The 15,653-nt window shown below is 41.9% G+C and overlaps 1 protein-coding gene across 1 annotated transcript in view; it reads right to left on the bottom strand.

The window, feature by feature from the left end:
• Nucleotides 1-15,653, bottom strand: part of ADCYAP1R1 (ADCYAP receptor type I) — a 111,364-nt gene that overhangs the window by 79,975 nt on the left and 15,736 nt on the right. The window contains exon 2 of the mRNA XM_049798325.1: nucleotides 4,479-4,584. Coding sequence (XP_049654282.1) covers nucleotides 4,479-4,584 — 106 coding nt within the window. The remainder of the gene's footprint in view (nucleotides 1-4,478; nucleotides 4,585-15,653) is intronic.

The following is a 15,653-nucleotide window of genomic DNA, read 5'->3' as shown; positions in this document are numbered from 1 at the left end:
GCTCACACAGGTCTAAGTAAATCTACTACAGTTAAGTGCGTGGATGGCATGAAGAAGACACCTACATATCAAAACATCCCACGGTAAAAATCACGGTCCAGATTTTTTTTGGTAATCCAGACCTCTAGCATGACCTACTCAGTGGTACAGAGCCCAGTGCTAAAGGTAGGATTTGTCTGATAAAATGTAGACATCTACAGGGTAAATATTTATAGGTGAGATGGTCACCCTTACTTCCATATATCTGTAGGGAAAAAAAAAGCATCATCTAATCTACTTTGAGGAGGAAATGAATTATGTCTCAGGCTCTACTTATTAGATATCTGTAGCTACAAAATGAGTAAGGTGACTTGCTCATTTGTAGAGTAGATGCATTTTCAGGTATCAACACTTAATTAGATGAACCCCATGCTAAGTGTACATGACCCAGGAAACTGTCATTAAGTATCTGAGTAACTCCTGTGCCATACTTTCCTAGTCCCAGTGTCGGGAACAGGTGAGCAGAGTCTGGATGGGAAAAAAATAAAAATGAAAAAGGGTACATGTGGATCGGCAGTGAGCTTTATCAATTCTTATCTGGCAGAAAGTCCCTTGAGGACTGCTGACAGCTAGAAGAGGGTCCAGCAGGAACTGGGGTAGCCCTACACTAGAACAGGGACAAAAACTCGAACAAGGAGATTGGAAACACAAATGTAAGAAATAGCCTGGCTCCACTGCCTGGAGAAGTTGAGTATGAAGTAATCATTCCCCTCCTTCCTTTCTTTTCTGACTTTGGCTTTCATTATTTCCCTTTATCACTTTAATTCCCACTCCAGAGTGAAGGAGTCAGATTCTGAGTCCTGCTGTGATTTCATTTTCTTCAGATTCTCTTTTTCATTCAGGCTGTAGGTGGTGGCTGAACAGGGATGGACACATAGGGTCAGCACATGCCCCTTATTTCTTTTCATATAAAGGCTCCTGAAGAATTTAAAGCATTTAAGAGGAAGAAGCCATCATAAAACTCATGGAAGAAAAAAAAAATAAACCAAACAAACAGAAAATCTCAAGGCAATCATTGTCTCTGAAGCATTATAGGCATTACACAGCAGCAGGAAAGAAAACGATGCTGTGAAGAATAAAACAGTGATGAGCATAACATCTGGGCATGAGAAGTAGAGGGGGAGGGAAAAGGGAAAACATCAGAGCCCTGAGAAGTCAGGGCTGGATGCTTTCCATAATAGAGTGCCAGCCTTCCTCTTCAGGACCTGTGGTTGCAGTTGCAGCATGAACATCGTGGCTGTGTTGGACCTCACCCAGAGGAGCTCTGGGGTACCATTTAGTTTATGTCTGTGTTCACAGACGCTGAACACAGCAAGTGGGCAAAACAAAGGCAGGAGAGTTGAATTATTGCAAAATGTAGGAACCCATAAGACGTTCTACCTCTTTTGACTTCAAAGTGCATTGCTTTCCATACAGTACTTTTAGGCAGAGGAAATATCAGTGCAGAAGACACAGTCTCTAAACAGGAGCAGAGAACCTACTATTACCATTATTGGGTTTTGTACCATGTGGGCACCATGAAGTAGGATTCATGAGCTGTAACGTTATTGTTCCAGATACTGTAGAAATACAGATCACAAAGACTGATCCTGTCCCAGATTCAAGTTTTAGATGTGATCATCTGACTTTGTGTCACCTGCAAGAGAAGAATTTGGAGCTACCTTGCTTACAGAGGTTATTCTAGTTCAGCTGATTTGGTGGATTTTTTTGTAACTTGAACACGGGACCAAGTCTCGACAGACTCCCTAAAAACTCACAATCCTACTTTAAAGCCTGCAGCCCCTCCGAGGAGAAATAAATCCTCAGAAAATTTATACATTGAATTGTTCTATGGAATTTTGCATGCAGAAGCGGTCAAAGGCTTCTCCTTGCTCTTGAACAAACAGAAGTTTACTCACCAGCCAGGAGGGATTTCTTCCCTCTTTCAGCTGTTTCTGACAAGCAAGGGAATTATTTCCTCTGTTTCTTTCTTTGAAGGAAACAAGCTAATATATTTCTCCACTACCTGCCATCATTAGTAAGTCTTATCGCTAGAGATGAATAACAAAAACCAAACTTGGGGCAATTTTCACTTCTACCAAGTGAAAAATAGGTTGTCTGCAGCAGGTGAAAATTGAGAGGAATCAACACACTGCAGATATGACTGCTTAATTTATGGGCAGTTACTACCTCTTCAGGGAGTTTCATAATGAAACTTCTGCAAACAATGCTTGATAACTTAACCTAATACCTAGCTTCAGCTGTAGTGAATAGTGCTCCGTCCCAGTAATAGACCAGGAGCAAAAGTGCTTTTGGAGTAAACAGATACCTGCAGTATTTTCCCAAATACTGTGGAGAGTGAATCCATCATGTTTGGAGTATCCCGTGTTGATACACCTCTTGTTAGCAGGCAGCAGCAAGGTGTCATTCAAAACAGAGTAAGTAGTATCTCAATGACGTTGAGCAAACAGTAAGAAGCTGGTGGAGCTCTGTTGGTGTCCCATCCTTTAACTACAGAGATAAGGCTTTGCTGGGAATGAGGGTGGCAGGATCTGGCTTGAAATAAGTATCATGTAACGAAAGGTGAGTCTGGAAGGTCGGGACTTAAAGGGGATAGAGTGGAATGTTATAGTCCCAGAGGTAAAACGAAATGTATGTAAAACATGTCTACAATAATTAAAAAAAGGTAGAGGGAAAGGGCAACAAAGAGGATCCATGGAATGAAATGGCTTTCAAATAAGAAATATGCCAGAATTCTTCACTGGAAAATAAATGTCTTTGAGGGGATGTGGCTTCTTTACCCAAAGCCAAGTAAACTGTGGAACTTGTTGCCACAGGATGTGGTGAACAAGTCAAAGATGCACAGTGAGCCTGGGAAAATCTTCTTCACAGTGATTCAATCCAAAACTACTGGGGGAACAGAATAAAGAGCAGCTGGGTTGTGCTGCTGAGCTAGCGCTTGAAAGGATTCAGTCCCTTCCTGCTTGAGTGGGTGATACATTTTAATCACATTGAGATGCAAAAGCCTTTCCAATGGCTCTGGACCTCCTCTATCTCTGAGCTGTGCTCTTTGAATTTGGAACAGGCAGGGGGGAGGAGTTCGGTCTGAATAGTCCCCCAACTACCAGGGTTATTCTGGATTTGAGTGATAAAGAACAAACTAGCTGGTGAAATGGTCTCTTCTGACCTGGGAAAATCTATGAATTCTTGAATCCAAATAATAGTCATTGCCTAATCATAAGAAGTAGGGCTCATCGTCAGCTTCTGACATCATTCTGGGGGTAGGGGAGGAGAAACAGGGTTTTTTTCTCTTTTGTCCTTGCTTATGCACTTCAGGACCAGGGAAGAATTGGGAAGCTCTTCTGTAATGTACAAAGAGGGTCTCAAAAACACATGGGGCTGAAATGAACTGCCCGAAGTACACGCTTTCCTCAGTGCCACCAAACCACACAGCTAATTTGCCCAAAGCTGGAAAGCAGAACAAAAATGAGCCTAGGCATGAGATGAATAGCAGGATGCTGATGGAAATACTCCTAGCAGCTAAAATGCAGGACTGGCTTGCTTCAGAGGACACTCTGATAACACAGATATCTGCATCCTGCTCTCCCTCGCTTCTGGGCTAAAATATGTGGCGAGGAAAAGGGGAGTGACATCTCCTTTCTTTTATCACACACACAATGTGTTTTATCTGCTTTTCTCTGCAGTTTTACCAATTCTAGTCACAGTAGAAGCAGTTTGGACAGGACTCAGAAAATAGATGCTGATTTCCAATTAGTTTCTTTGTCATTCTTTGCTCTTCTCTCATCGGTGCTGGCCATAGGCAGCTCCTGCTGCCGTCAGTGGGAAATGAGACAGGATATTAAACTATTAATTTCTTCTTTACTTGCTGCCTCAGTTTCTTATCTCAGCAATAGCACAAGTATTCTTTATCAAGATTACAGTCATCACAATGTTAATCCCTGTAAAGTCTTCAGATCATGTGAGAGGGAGGCACAAATTATTACTGAGCTGATGAGGGGGAACGAGCTGTTACAGAACAGACCAATGATGCACTTAGTCTTATGTCCAGTCCCCAATAGCTGTCACCACCTTTTGAAGACATAAACACTATAAAAGCCTTTCCAAGCATACTGTTTCATTTTTTCTTTTCTTTTTTTTTTTTTCTTTTTGGATTCATTTTGTAGGTACACCGCTGCATCACCTAAAGTACAGTAAAGTAGGTACTGCATCACCTAAAGGACAGAAGCAAATTCCTGACCTCTGATAATAACGAGCAGTTGTTCTGGTATATCCCCATTGATTGATTTTTTGTCCTTATAACGTTTCTTTAAGCTCACTCAGCTGCAGCGACTGCACCTCTTACCGTAAGACATTTGCATTGACATTGCTGAAAACCCCTGCAGACGTGACAGGAGATGTTTAGAAACCATCACTTCAACATCCTTGAAGCTGCAACTCACCTGGAGAAGAGTCATTGAGAGGGTTCAGGGCAGCTGCCCTCCGTATCTTCTCCAGACAAGTCTCTTGCTCCTTTTTAATGATGCAGTTGGAATGGGTTGCTGTAACCTGCGGTGTAGGGGAAAAAAGTGGAGAAAGAACAATTACGAATTTAAATTAGCTAGCCAGTGTATGATGAAACATCAGTCAGTTTTCAGGTCTCATTTTAAAAGAAAAGAAATAAAAACAGCCATAGAAGATGAGAGAAAACTGCAACAAACTTTTTTTTTTTTTTCTTCTTTTTATTTTCTTTTCTTTTTCTTCCACACCCCCACCCCAAATGCCTAAGGCCACTCTATGGAATTATACTGCTTATAAATTGTTTGCAGTTTTTATGTTGCTCTCCCTGTCCAAGTGTAATTTCTAACGTGTTTGCTTTATTTTACTGTATTCCTTCCTCATATAAGACTGAAGCAAATGTACCCTAAAGAAAGAAATAATTTAAAGAGGAATCAGAAATCAATTGAGGCTCAGTTTGATCTTCCGACAGTTTCTTATGAGTCTTGCACAGTCTATTAACCTCACTCAGGACTCAAAACTAAATTAAAAGCTCTTTCTCTCTGTCTTTCACCCCTGCCCATTTCTTAATGTTTCCTTCTTCCTTTATTCCCAGTGAATACAAGGCAACTTTCTTGCCAAAAGAGAATGCAATGCCAATTAAACTGAGATGACTTGATCCAAACCTTTTCCTTTTTTTTTTTTTTTTTTTTTTCTTTTTATCTTTAAGGCTCTAAGGCAGCCCACTACAAGAAAAAAAAGGGGCAGAGAGGGGAAGAAAAAAAAAAAAAAAAGTTAAATTACTTTATAAGAGGAACATTGCAGCCACCAGAATGCAGGCAATCCCAAAGCAGCAACAAAATAAGAATGTGATCCATTCCCAGAAATCAATACAAGATTTCATTCCTGTTGTAGGCAGTGGCCAGGGGATATCAATTCAAGGGCAATACAATCTCAGGTTTCATTAGATCATTTTACAGGGGCACTGCTAAGGTTCAAATCCCACTCTGTGGAAAGCACCATGAAAATCAGTGCACGGGTTGAAGATGGGATATGTCACCCTGGTTTATTGAAGCAATTTTGCTGTTTCACACTTCCCATCCCATTTCCTTCACTCTTGATGATGGAGAACTGCAAAGGAAGTAGAGTGTACCTGTCGAGTGGTTTGTTTTCCCTTACCTGCTAAGTAGGAACAAGCAAACAGGGAAAGCAATACCTGAATTCAATCTACTTCAGTTTATTTTGAAGCCCCACCTGCACAGTTCAATCTTACTTCCCTCACATCCCAATAGAGGGAATGGAGTGAACAGTTTGGGTCACTAATGCATCGAACTCAATACACACTTACAGTAAATCCCAAGACATGCGTAACTGTACTTTGGTGGTGCTCGTGTTGTGCTTTTGTGTGTGCTGGGAGGCATGGAGCCATTTGCACACTTCTGACCTTGTAGCAGTTACAAGCTACCACCTCTATTTCAAAGCCAGAGGGGTTTCCTAACGAACCTCTCCTAGAAAGCTTTACTCACCATTTGTAGGAACTGATAATGCCACACAGTTTCATCTCCGAGACCCCAGTAATAAATTTCAGCTATTTTCCCCGTGGGATACACCAGGCATAAGCATATTAGATTTGTTTATCTTCAAAACAAAACACTTCTTTTCTAAGGACTCCCAAGAGCCTGGAAAAATATATATTGCCACGGATCTCTAGGATCTCCCAAGAACTTAAGGGCTTTTGCTACATCATCCCCTAAATCTTGACAAAGATCAGAAAAATTGTATTGGCTGGCATTTAAGTTCTTAGAATATCTTTCAAAAAGAGAAAAGAGAAATAGCAAGAAAATCGGGGTTCTGCTGCTAATACTGGTTCACTCTCCACAGTTGCCCAGGTCTGAAAGGAGTGTCCCGAGGTTGTCTCAGTACATCAGCATGGCAGTTTCCATACAGTTCAGTGTGTGCAGGTGAGAAAACGTGCCATGTAGTAGTAGTAGTAATATAATTACAGTATGTATTGTTCATGCAAGCAGGAGACAAATAAACAAAAGGAAATGTTTCTTCACACACTTAACCTGCAGAGCTCTTTTCACCTCGATATTGTGGATGTTAAATGTTATAGGAGTTCAAAATGTATAAAAATATGTATGTATTTATGCAAAGTCTGTCAAAGGATACTGAACACTAAGAAACCCACCATGGCCAGATTTTGATGTCCTATGGGGTACTCATAGACTTTTGAGAAGAAGGTTTAGATTCAGTCTATAGTGAAAGGACAAAAGAGTGTGATTTATCCTTCCTCTTTTTGGTGTCTTCTTTAGTAGAGGTAAATCAAAGCCAGGACTTGATTGATTAGAAAGAAAGCCTAAGGTTAAAAGCTCAGATTTTATTGTTTTTCTTGCAAACAGGCACATCTAGTCAGATGTATCTGACTAAACTGATTGAATCTAGTCAAGTGTATCTGAGTAAGTCTGGCTCAGGAGGTATTTGAAATGCAGACTGCTGGGCACAGAGAGCATTAGAGTGATGTACTTCTCTTGTCCCTGTAGCCTGCCTTAAGCTTTCACTATTGGCAGAATATTTTGATGTGACTTCCCATAACCACCTTTATGCCATTTTGTAGAACTCTTCATCAACAGATTTAAAAAAACAAACAAAAAAACAAATAATCAGGGAACACGGAAACTGTGACAGTAAGCAAGGAAAGGGAAGAAACATTAACCTCAGTGCCAGAGGAGAGAATAGAAACAGTCTGACTTCTCCACTAATAAGCAATGTTGTATCTGAGAAAACAGAACCAGGCTTAGATTCGTCCTCGTTTGGGCTGGGATAGAGTTAATTTTCTTTCTAGTAGCTGGTACAGTGCTAAGTTTTGGGTTCAGTGTGAGAAGAATGTTGATAACACACTGATGTTTTGAGTTGTTGCTAAGTAGTGTTTACTCTAAAGTCAAGGATTTTTCAGCTTCTCATGCCCAGCCAGCAAGAAGGCTGGAGGGGCACAAGGAGTTGGGAGGGGACACAGCCAGGACAGCTGACTCAAACTGGCCAGAGGGGTATTCCATACCGTGTGATGTCATGCCCAGTATAGAAACTGGGGGGAGTTGGCCAGAGTGGGGCAGATCACTGCTCGGGAGCTAACTGGGCATCGGTCAGCGAGTGGTAAGCAATTGCATTGTGCATCACTTGTTTTGTATATTCTGATTATTTTATTATTATTATTGTATTATTATTATTATTGGTGGTGGTGTTACTATTATTGTCTTCCTTCCTTTCCTAGTAAACTGTCTTCATCTCAACCCCCGAGTTTTACCTTTACTATTTTTCAATTCTCTCCCCCATCCTACGGACGGAGGGGCGGGGAGGGAGGGAGAGGCTGCGTGATGCTTAGTTGCCAGCTGGGGTTAAACCACAACAGGATTGTTAATAACAAAAGGTTTCTCTGTTGAATGCAGAGATGCTTTAACGTTATCATGTTTCCTGAAAGGATCCATGTTTCATATTTCTCCATCAACTATGTACTGGTAGAGCCTTTAATCTGTCAAGTCAGTCTTCAACAACTGAACGGCAGAGCACAATTCAAATAGAAGTGTAAGCCTGAACTTCATGGCCTCCTGATTTCATTTCTTTTGCCTCAAGGACATTTGCAATTTCCTGAGTTCAGCAGAGACAGTCTGGTTTCAGTTTCCCGAAAGATATCAGTGATATGTGCAGTTAAAAAATATTTTGACACGTACTAGAAAAATCAAGAAACCAAGGGGATAGTGCATGAAATTCACTCTTTTTAAAAAATTATTACTCTCAATGAAGGAGTTTGACTCACACCAGTTTTGGAAAGGCATATAATTGTATAGCTACAAACAGAGTAAATACAATCAATGTCTGTTTAGTTCTGAGAGCACACAAAAAGACCAAAGCAGCTAGCTACGACACTACAGATGTACAACAAATTAAGTGTTTTCATTTTTCGTTATTTGTTTTTATTAAGGTGGCCACCACAAAAACAAACTGGCATGTGCTGCGTATAACTTCTAGATCTTAACTCTTTGTTGTTCTCTTGACATTAGGGTAATATTAATAACAATCACGTTATTATGTTACAACCTACTTATATTCTCTCGCACATACTCTCAAGGTGCTGCGATTGCGAACTGTTCCATTAAGAAAGCCATTGTTAGTACATAAACCTGAGCGAAGAACCAGGTGAACACATCTGTGCTGCTTCTGGACCTGCCCTACCTACATGTGTAAATCAGATATTAGCAAATTGTAGAGTCATGTGTTTAAGCAAGGCACTGCTCAAACATACGGATGCTCCAGGGAAGGAACTGTGTGGGAGGAATTGTGCAGATCAGAAGGGTACCATACACTTCCCTGGCCATGGAAATAAATACGTGTTGCCAGCTTATTCCAGCAGGAAATTTAAATAGACTTTCCTTCTTCTTGTTTTGGTTCAAGTATATCAAACACTGGGAGCAAGGCAGGTGAAGGTAACTTCGAGAGCAAGTTCTTCCTTTTCCCAAGATATCTGTACTGGAAAGACAAGTCAAGCTGTCTGATTTGCAGCCTAAAGATCTACAGAGCCCAGTAATAGCTCTGTACCTCTTCCCATCATGTAGCATAGACTGTGCCTCACATGGTACAGAGCGGTACGAGCCTCTGACAATGTGCCTCAGACTCTCACATCCAGTAAACCTGCAAATAGGGAGAGAATAGGCCTGAAAATACATCCGAGGAGCACAAAGCAAGGCTGTGAGTAGACAGCAGAGCGAGCAGTACTGGACCACATTAGGAAGATGCTTCCTCACCACTGGTAGTAAGGAACAAAGAATCTGAACTTAAACTGAACACCATGCTTAGGTAGCTGTCCTGAGGAGAACCAGGACATTCTCTATATATGGGACATTATCTTTGTGCCACGTTCATAATCACTGATAAAGACTTGTGCTTAGGGGAGGTGATTGGGTGGCTAGAAGAATTTGGACATGTTTTAACACATCAAAGCTAGAATTGAAAGAGGTCTCAGCGTTATCCAAACTGATCATCCCATGGGCCAACAGTGCAAACCAGTCTAGCCAAGAAACCTGAACTGTCTTTGACTACATTCAGTTATTCAAAAAATACTGTTCTGCTTATTTTACTCTCTGTAAGAATATTCACGATTGCTTTAAAATGTGATTTCACTACACGAGTTAACTCAGTGGATCTACGGAAGGGAGAAAAGTCACCAGTATTCTTGAGAAACTCCAGGATCAGAAAATATGCTTCGAAGTCATAGTAAAGATGTGATGGTGAACTGTGCAATTAGCTTGGCATTTTCATTTCTACAGAGATGAATGGATTGAGACCAGCCCTGAAGAGAAGAACTTGGGGGCGTTGGTTTGCAAGAAGCTCAACATGGCCCAGCCAATGTGCGTTTGCAGCCCAGAAAGCCAACTGTATCCTGGGCTGCCTCAAAAGAAGCGTGACCAGCAGGTCGAGGGAGGGGATTCCCCCCCTCTACTCCACTCTATTGAGACCCCACCTGCAGTACTGCGTTCAGCTCTGGGGTCCCCAGCAGAAGGAGGACATGGACCTATTGGAGAGAGTCCAGAGGAGGGTCACAAGGATGATCAGAGGGCTGGAGCACCTCCCCTGTGAAGACAGGCTGAAAGAGTTGGTGTTGTTTGACCTGGAGAAGAGAAGGCTCTGGGGACACCTTAGAGCCGCCTTCCAGTACCTTAAGGGGGACTACAGGAAAGGTGAAGAGGGATTTTTTGCAAGGGCATGTAGTGATAGGACAAGTGGTAGTGGTTTTGAACTGAAAGAGGATAGATTTAGATTAGATGTAAGGAAGAAGTTCTTCACTATGACGGTGGTGAGGCACTGGAACAGGTTTCCCAGAGAGGCTGTGGCTGCCCCATCCCTGGCAGTGTTCAAGGCCAGGTTGGATGGGGCTTTGGGCAACCTGGTCTAGTGGAAGGTGTCCCTGCCCATGGCAGGGGGTTGGAACTAGATGATCTTTAAGATCCCTTCTAACCCAAACCGTTCTATGATTCTATGAAATATAGCAATTCAGTACCATTAGTTGTTCTTTTCCCTTCTGCATTTCTGTGTGTCCAAAGAAGGGCAAGAAAGCTGGTGAAGGGTCCAGAGAACAAGTCATATGAGGAGCAGCTGAGGGAACTGGGGTTGTTTAGTCTGGAGAAAAGGAGGCTGAGGGGAGACCTTATCGCTCTACAACTACCTGAAAGGAGGGTGTAGCGAGGTGGGGGTCAGTCTCTTTTTCCTAAGTAACAAGCGATAGGACAAGAGGAAATGGCCTCAAGTTGCACCAGGGGAGGTTTAGATTGGATATTAGGAAAAATTTCTCCACTGAAAAGGTTGTCAAGCATTGGAACAGGCTTCCCAGAGAAGTGGGGGAGTCACCATCCCTGGAGGTATTTAAAAGATATGTAGATGTAGTGCTTAGGGACATGGGTTGGTGGTGGACTTAGCACTGTTATGTTAACAGTTGGACACTTAAAGGTCCTTTCCAACCTAAATGATTCTATGATTCTATTATGCCTGTAAAGTTCTGATTCTTTGTTTTTTGCAAAGTAAATGAGAGTTTTTCCACTCCATTCAGCATATGTCATATCAGGCACCATGACAATAAGGAAAGGGGTAAAGAAATACAGATAAGAAAAAACAAAGAAACAACAACAAAACTTCATTAAATCCCTCATGGACAGTGTTTTACATCAACATAAAGATGAAGTAGACTTTGATTCACCTTTCATCTAAGTGTTGTCTCTAAAGTTATGCAAGAGGGGCATTTAATCCACTAGGTATATTAGATCACTCACTTCATACTGAATTACACTTTTTACTAATTCTATTATGACTTTCAGTTTTAAAAAGTTAGCTTAAAAAATTATACATTATTATGTGAGTGTTGCTGAAAGAACCTTACTTTGTCATGGAAACAACATTACTAGATTTAATCCCTGTTCTTATTAAGCAATGATTCAACTGGTCAAACCAGGGCCAAGACTTGCAAAAGTTTGTGTTAAAAATAGAGGTGTTTGGGAAGAAGCTCTGATTATCTGGATTTTTTCAGAACTGATTTACATCGTTACTGGTACCCACAACACCAGCTTGGCAGTCAAACAAATTGTTGTCTCCAGGAAGGCCTTACGTTGTTACTTGATTACGTTTTTGTCGGCCTGTGTAGATGGTACCCAAACTACTGTAATTTCAAACCACTTCAGACTAAGTGAAAGGGTAAAGCGATTAGAAACTTATTCAAACCAAGGCACAATTGCACAATCTGCAACACCGGGCCTTAAGCAAATTGTGCAGAAAATAAACCCCACAAACAGAGCACACTACCAAAAAAAGGCATTGATCCCTTTCAAACCGATTTACAGGAATTTAAGATACAGTTACCTTCTAACACTGATGACTCCTGGAGAGATGCAAGTCTCATTGCAGATTAGAAAATAGCAGCAGCATAATCAGCAGTTCCCTTCACTCACTGGATACCTTCTGAAGTGGTGTGAGAGACTGAAAGAGTTAATGTCTCAAACATTGTAGTGGGGCAAGTTCTGCTTAACAATGACCTCTGCATAACAACGAACCCTGCAAAGCAAGGAACCGCAGGTGAAAAGAAGGAGGGCATGTAGGAGGGTGCCCAGCTCCCTGTTCTGATGTGCTGAGCAGGACAGCTCACCCTGCATGGCCAAAGATCATGTCTGCAGGGAAGGGGAAGCTACTCCCCAAACGACCCTCCATCCCAAAGGCTCACAAACTACTCATTGCACTTAATTAGCCTAATGAGGTCAAGTGCCCACCCAAAGGAGGGGCAAGGATGATAAAAGGACACAAACTGTAGTTCCAGGTGTGTGTGCCCACCAGAATGAGACCCTTAGGTTGGCCAGACCAACGCTGGACCCAGGACCGGTGACCTCTTTCTCTCTTCCTTTTTCTCCTTCTGTCTTGTTCTCTCTTTCCTTTTCCATAATCCCCACACCTCATCCCTTTAGAGGTAAACTGTTGACCAAGCTTAGGACCTAGGAGCGGATCCAGCTGCCCCTAGGCTCTTCTCTGAGGAGCCTAGAAAGCAAGGGGGTCTGCTCTGGACCTCCTGACTCGGCAGGAGGGATCTCCTTCTTCCCTGATGTAGATGGTTACCACAGGTTACGTGGTTCACTAAGGTAGTGCCGTGGCACTCAAGTTCGGGTTGCTTCTGTCATGAATAGAATGTTTAACTAAACCTTTGGTGTCATTTCACCTTAATTTAGCCCAAGGGAATTCTGAATTCAACACGACTCCCTGGTCTGTCCGGCCCAGATCATGACAAGTGGTAACTCTGGACAAAAGATGTGTTATGCAACATGGGGTAAACCTCTTTTTAAGTTTGCCTTTCCTAATTTTTTGTCTTGGAAATCAGTTGAAAAACCTTTCTTTGACCATGGTGAGGCATTCTCAGTATAGTCGATGACTTTCACAGGAACTGACATCTTCAGTTAAACCAATGTATACCTTTACCCTATCTCTAATAGCAGGCAATACCAAGCGATGTTTCTCAAAGCCTTGTACTGGCAGGATGCAACCACTCATTGGAAAAGCATTTAAAAATCTTGCTAGACATAATGTTCTTGAGATGAAACTAAAGGTTCAATAGCCCTTTCTGACTGCTGATTGTATTACATAAAATGGCTTTCTCCTCCAAAGATAAAACTCTAGAAGTACAACTCCCAGTAACACTTGACAGATGTCTTCCTCCTTCATTCCTCAGAGGTCAGCCTAGTCCTGAAAAGCTGGCAGTCCCCTGCCAACATTGCAATTCCCACTTATTTTCAAAAGTTTTCAAGAGCAATGGGATTTAAGTGTCCAAATTGGGGTCTAACCTCTTACAAATCTGACTGAAACTTCAGGGAAAGATTCTCACCCCTCCAAGAGCTTTTAGTATGGAAATAAAGTGGGTTGTGTGGCCTCACTTCAGGACATCAGTGGTGCAGGGCTTGCAGAGATCACTGACAATTGCTTCCAAGGATACTCCAATTCTTGACACAGGCTGTGGCACAGTGGTCCTTGATAATGGCAGAGCCATTAGGAATAGAGCAGCCTGGTATAGATCCAAGATTTAACCAACCAGTGACTGTCTCAGCAAGCAGAAGTTCACTGAATGGGGTTTGCAGGCAAGTAATGCATGTATAAATAGGTGGAATTTGTGATTGGCAAAGAAGGATAAATAATGAGCTTTTTCTTCCCTCTGGGCTCTGTGGTTAGATTGCTCAAGACTCGGGTAACTATTTTGTGCAGATTTGGCACAATGGTTCAGATTGATTAATAAGTAGAAATGACTGGAATGGAAGTTGGAGGGTAGGATCTACCTTTTTTAACCATTGTGTCTGGCTGAGAAATGTGGAATTATATTTACAGAAATCTGGGATATGGTGTTCAGATTCAACTAAACACTTGCCATGAGGGAACTGAAAGAACTCTAATTTATGACCAATCTGGGACACACTGTTCATCTAATCTGAGAAACTGCTTATCCAATGGGATAAACTTGTAGGTAACAATGATTTTGCTTGTCCAGGTCCCAGACTTTCTCTGTTAAATCAGTCCCTTCTCTTGGCAAAAAGACTGGCCTACTCTGAAGCCTAAAAATTCCCACCTAAGCTCTGAGTAGGGGTTTACGTTTCTTCCAGATGATCCCTAAGAAGGTCCCTGACCATCATCCTTAAAGTTGCCTTTTCTGAGAGCAATAGAAACGGACAGAAAGGCTTGTTCCTATTGTCTCCAGAGGATTTTTAGGAAAGGCACATCTCTTAGCAGCAGTGGTAATACAGCAATATCTCCTGTTTAGCCCTGGAAAGCTGTGTCTGGTGTCAGAGCAATCCAAACCCAATAGGATATAAAAGATAGCCTAAAGCTCTCTTAACCTTCTTTTCCTCATCTACAGATTTTATATTTAAAGCTTCAGTCCCTCATAAACCTTTGCCTTCATCCAGACATCCTTGTCTTTGGTGGCTATGAGACCATGGCAAGTATCTGTGATGTGTCTTTCAAACAAAATTGTGGAATCACAAGATAATTCAGGTTGGAAAGAACCTCTAGAAGACTTCAGCTCAACCTCTGAGCCAAAGCAGGGTCAGCAATGGGACCAGACTAGATTTCTCAGAGCTTTATCCATCTGGGTTTTGGAAAACTCCAAGAATAGCAACTGCGCAATCTCTGTGCAACTTACTCCAATGCTCACCTATCGTCACGGTAAAAAGGCCTGACTTTAGTATGAACCTCCCTTGTTTCAACTTATGCCCATAGTCTGTTGTTCTCCTGCCATGTACCATGATGAAAACCCTGGCTTTTTCTTCCTGATGATCTCTTCATAGATACTGCAAGGCTGCTACTAGGTTGCCCCAAAAGCTTCTCTCCTTCCACCACCTAAACAAGCCCATTTTCCTCATCCTCTCCTCATAGGTCATCTTGGTGTCCCCACTCCAAACTTGCTATAGTCGGTTGACATCTTTAATATATTGAGGAGCCTAAAACTGGATGTAATATTCTAGAAGTGGTCCAGCAAGTGCTGAGTAGAGGGGAATAATCACTTCTCTGTGTCTACTGGTTCTTGTCTTGTTAATACAGCCCAGGACTTTGTTGGCCTTAATCTGTTTTCCTCAGGACCTATGTAAAACATGTAGAGTCAAGGCTACCAAGTAGTCTTGAAGGGTTTATCACACTGAAGAAAAACTCTTGATGAGTTTCACTGAGTGAAGACTGAGGAAATCAGTGCTAACATAAGACTTGTCTCGCTGCGGGAACTTTGGGAAACAGAGAAGCTTTTAGGAGTTCTGCATGTGTCGTGCTGCCAGATGCCACATTCATTTGCAAGGCAAGCTCTAGTTACTACTCGTTATTATTTGCCCATTTATACTTCATTACATTTAAACAAAACCCTGAGGAGAAAAGATCTTAGACAGGAAATTTGTTTTGTGCCGGCTCCCAGCAAGTTCAATAGAAACCCCATCTGAGTCACACTTGGAACAGAAATGTGCGATGAACAGTTACAGGAGGCTGCAGAAACACTTTCTCTACACACACACATATACCCTACCCAAGGGAGAAAGCTTTAATTAATCTACTAATTAAATTAAAGCTATTTGCCCTCAACTATCACA

Source organism: Accipiter gentilis, chromosome 4 (assembly GCF_929443795.1).
Source record: "Accipiter gentilis chromosome 4, bAccGen1.1, whole genome shotgun sequence".
In the NCBI taxonomy this organism is placed as follows: domain Eukaryota; kingdom Metazoa; phylum Chordata; class Aves; order Accipitriformes; family Accipitridae; genus Astur; species Astur gentilis.
This window is presented reverse-complemented; position numbering and strand designations above follow the sequence as displayed.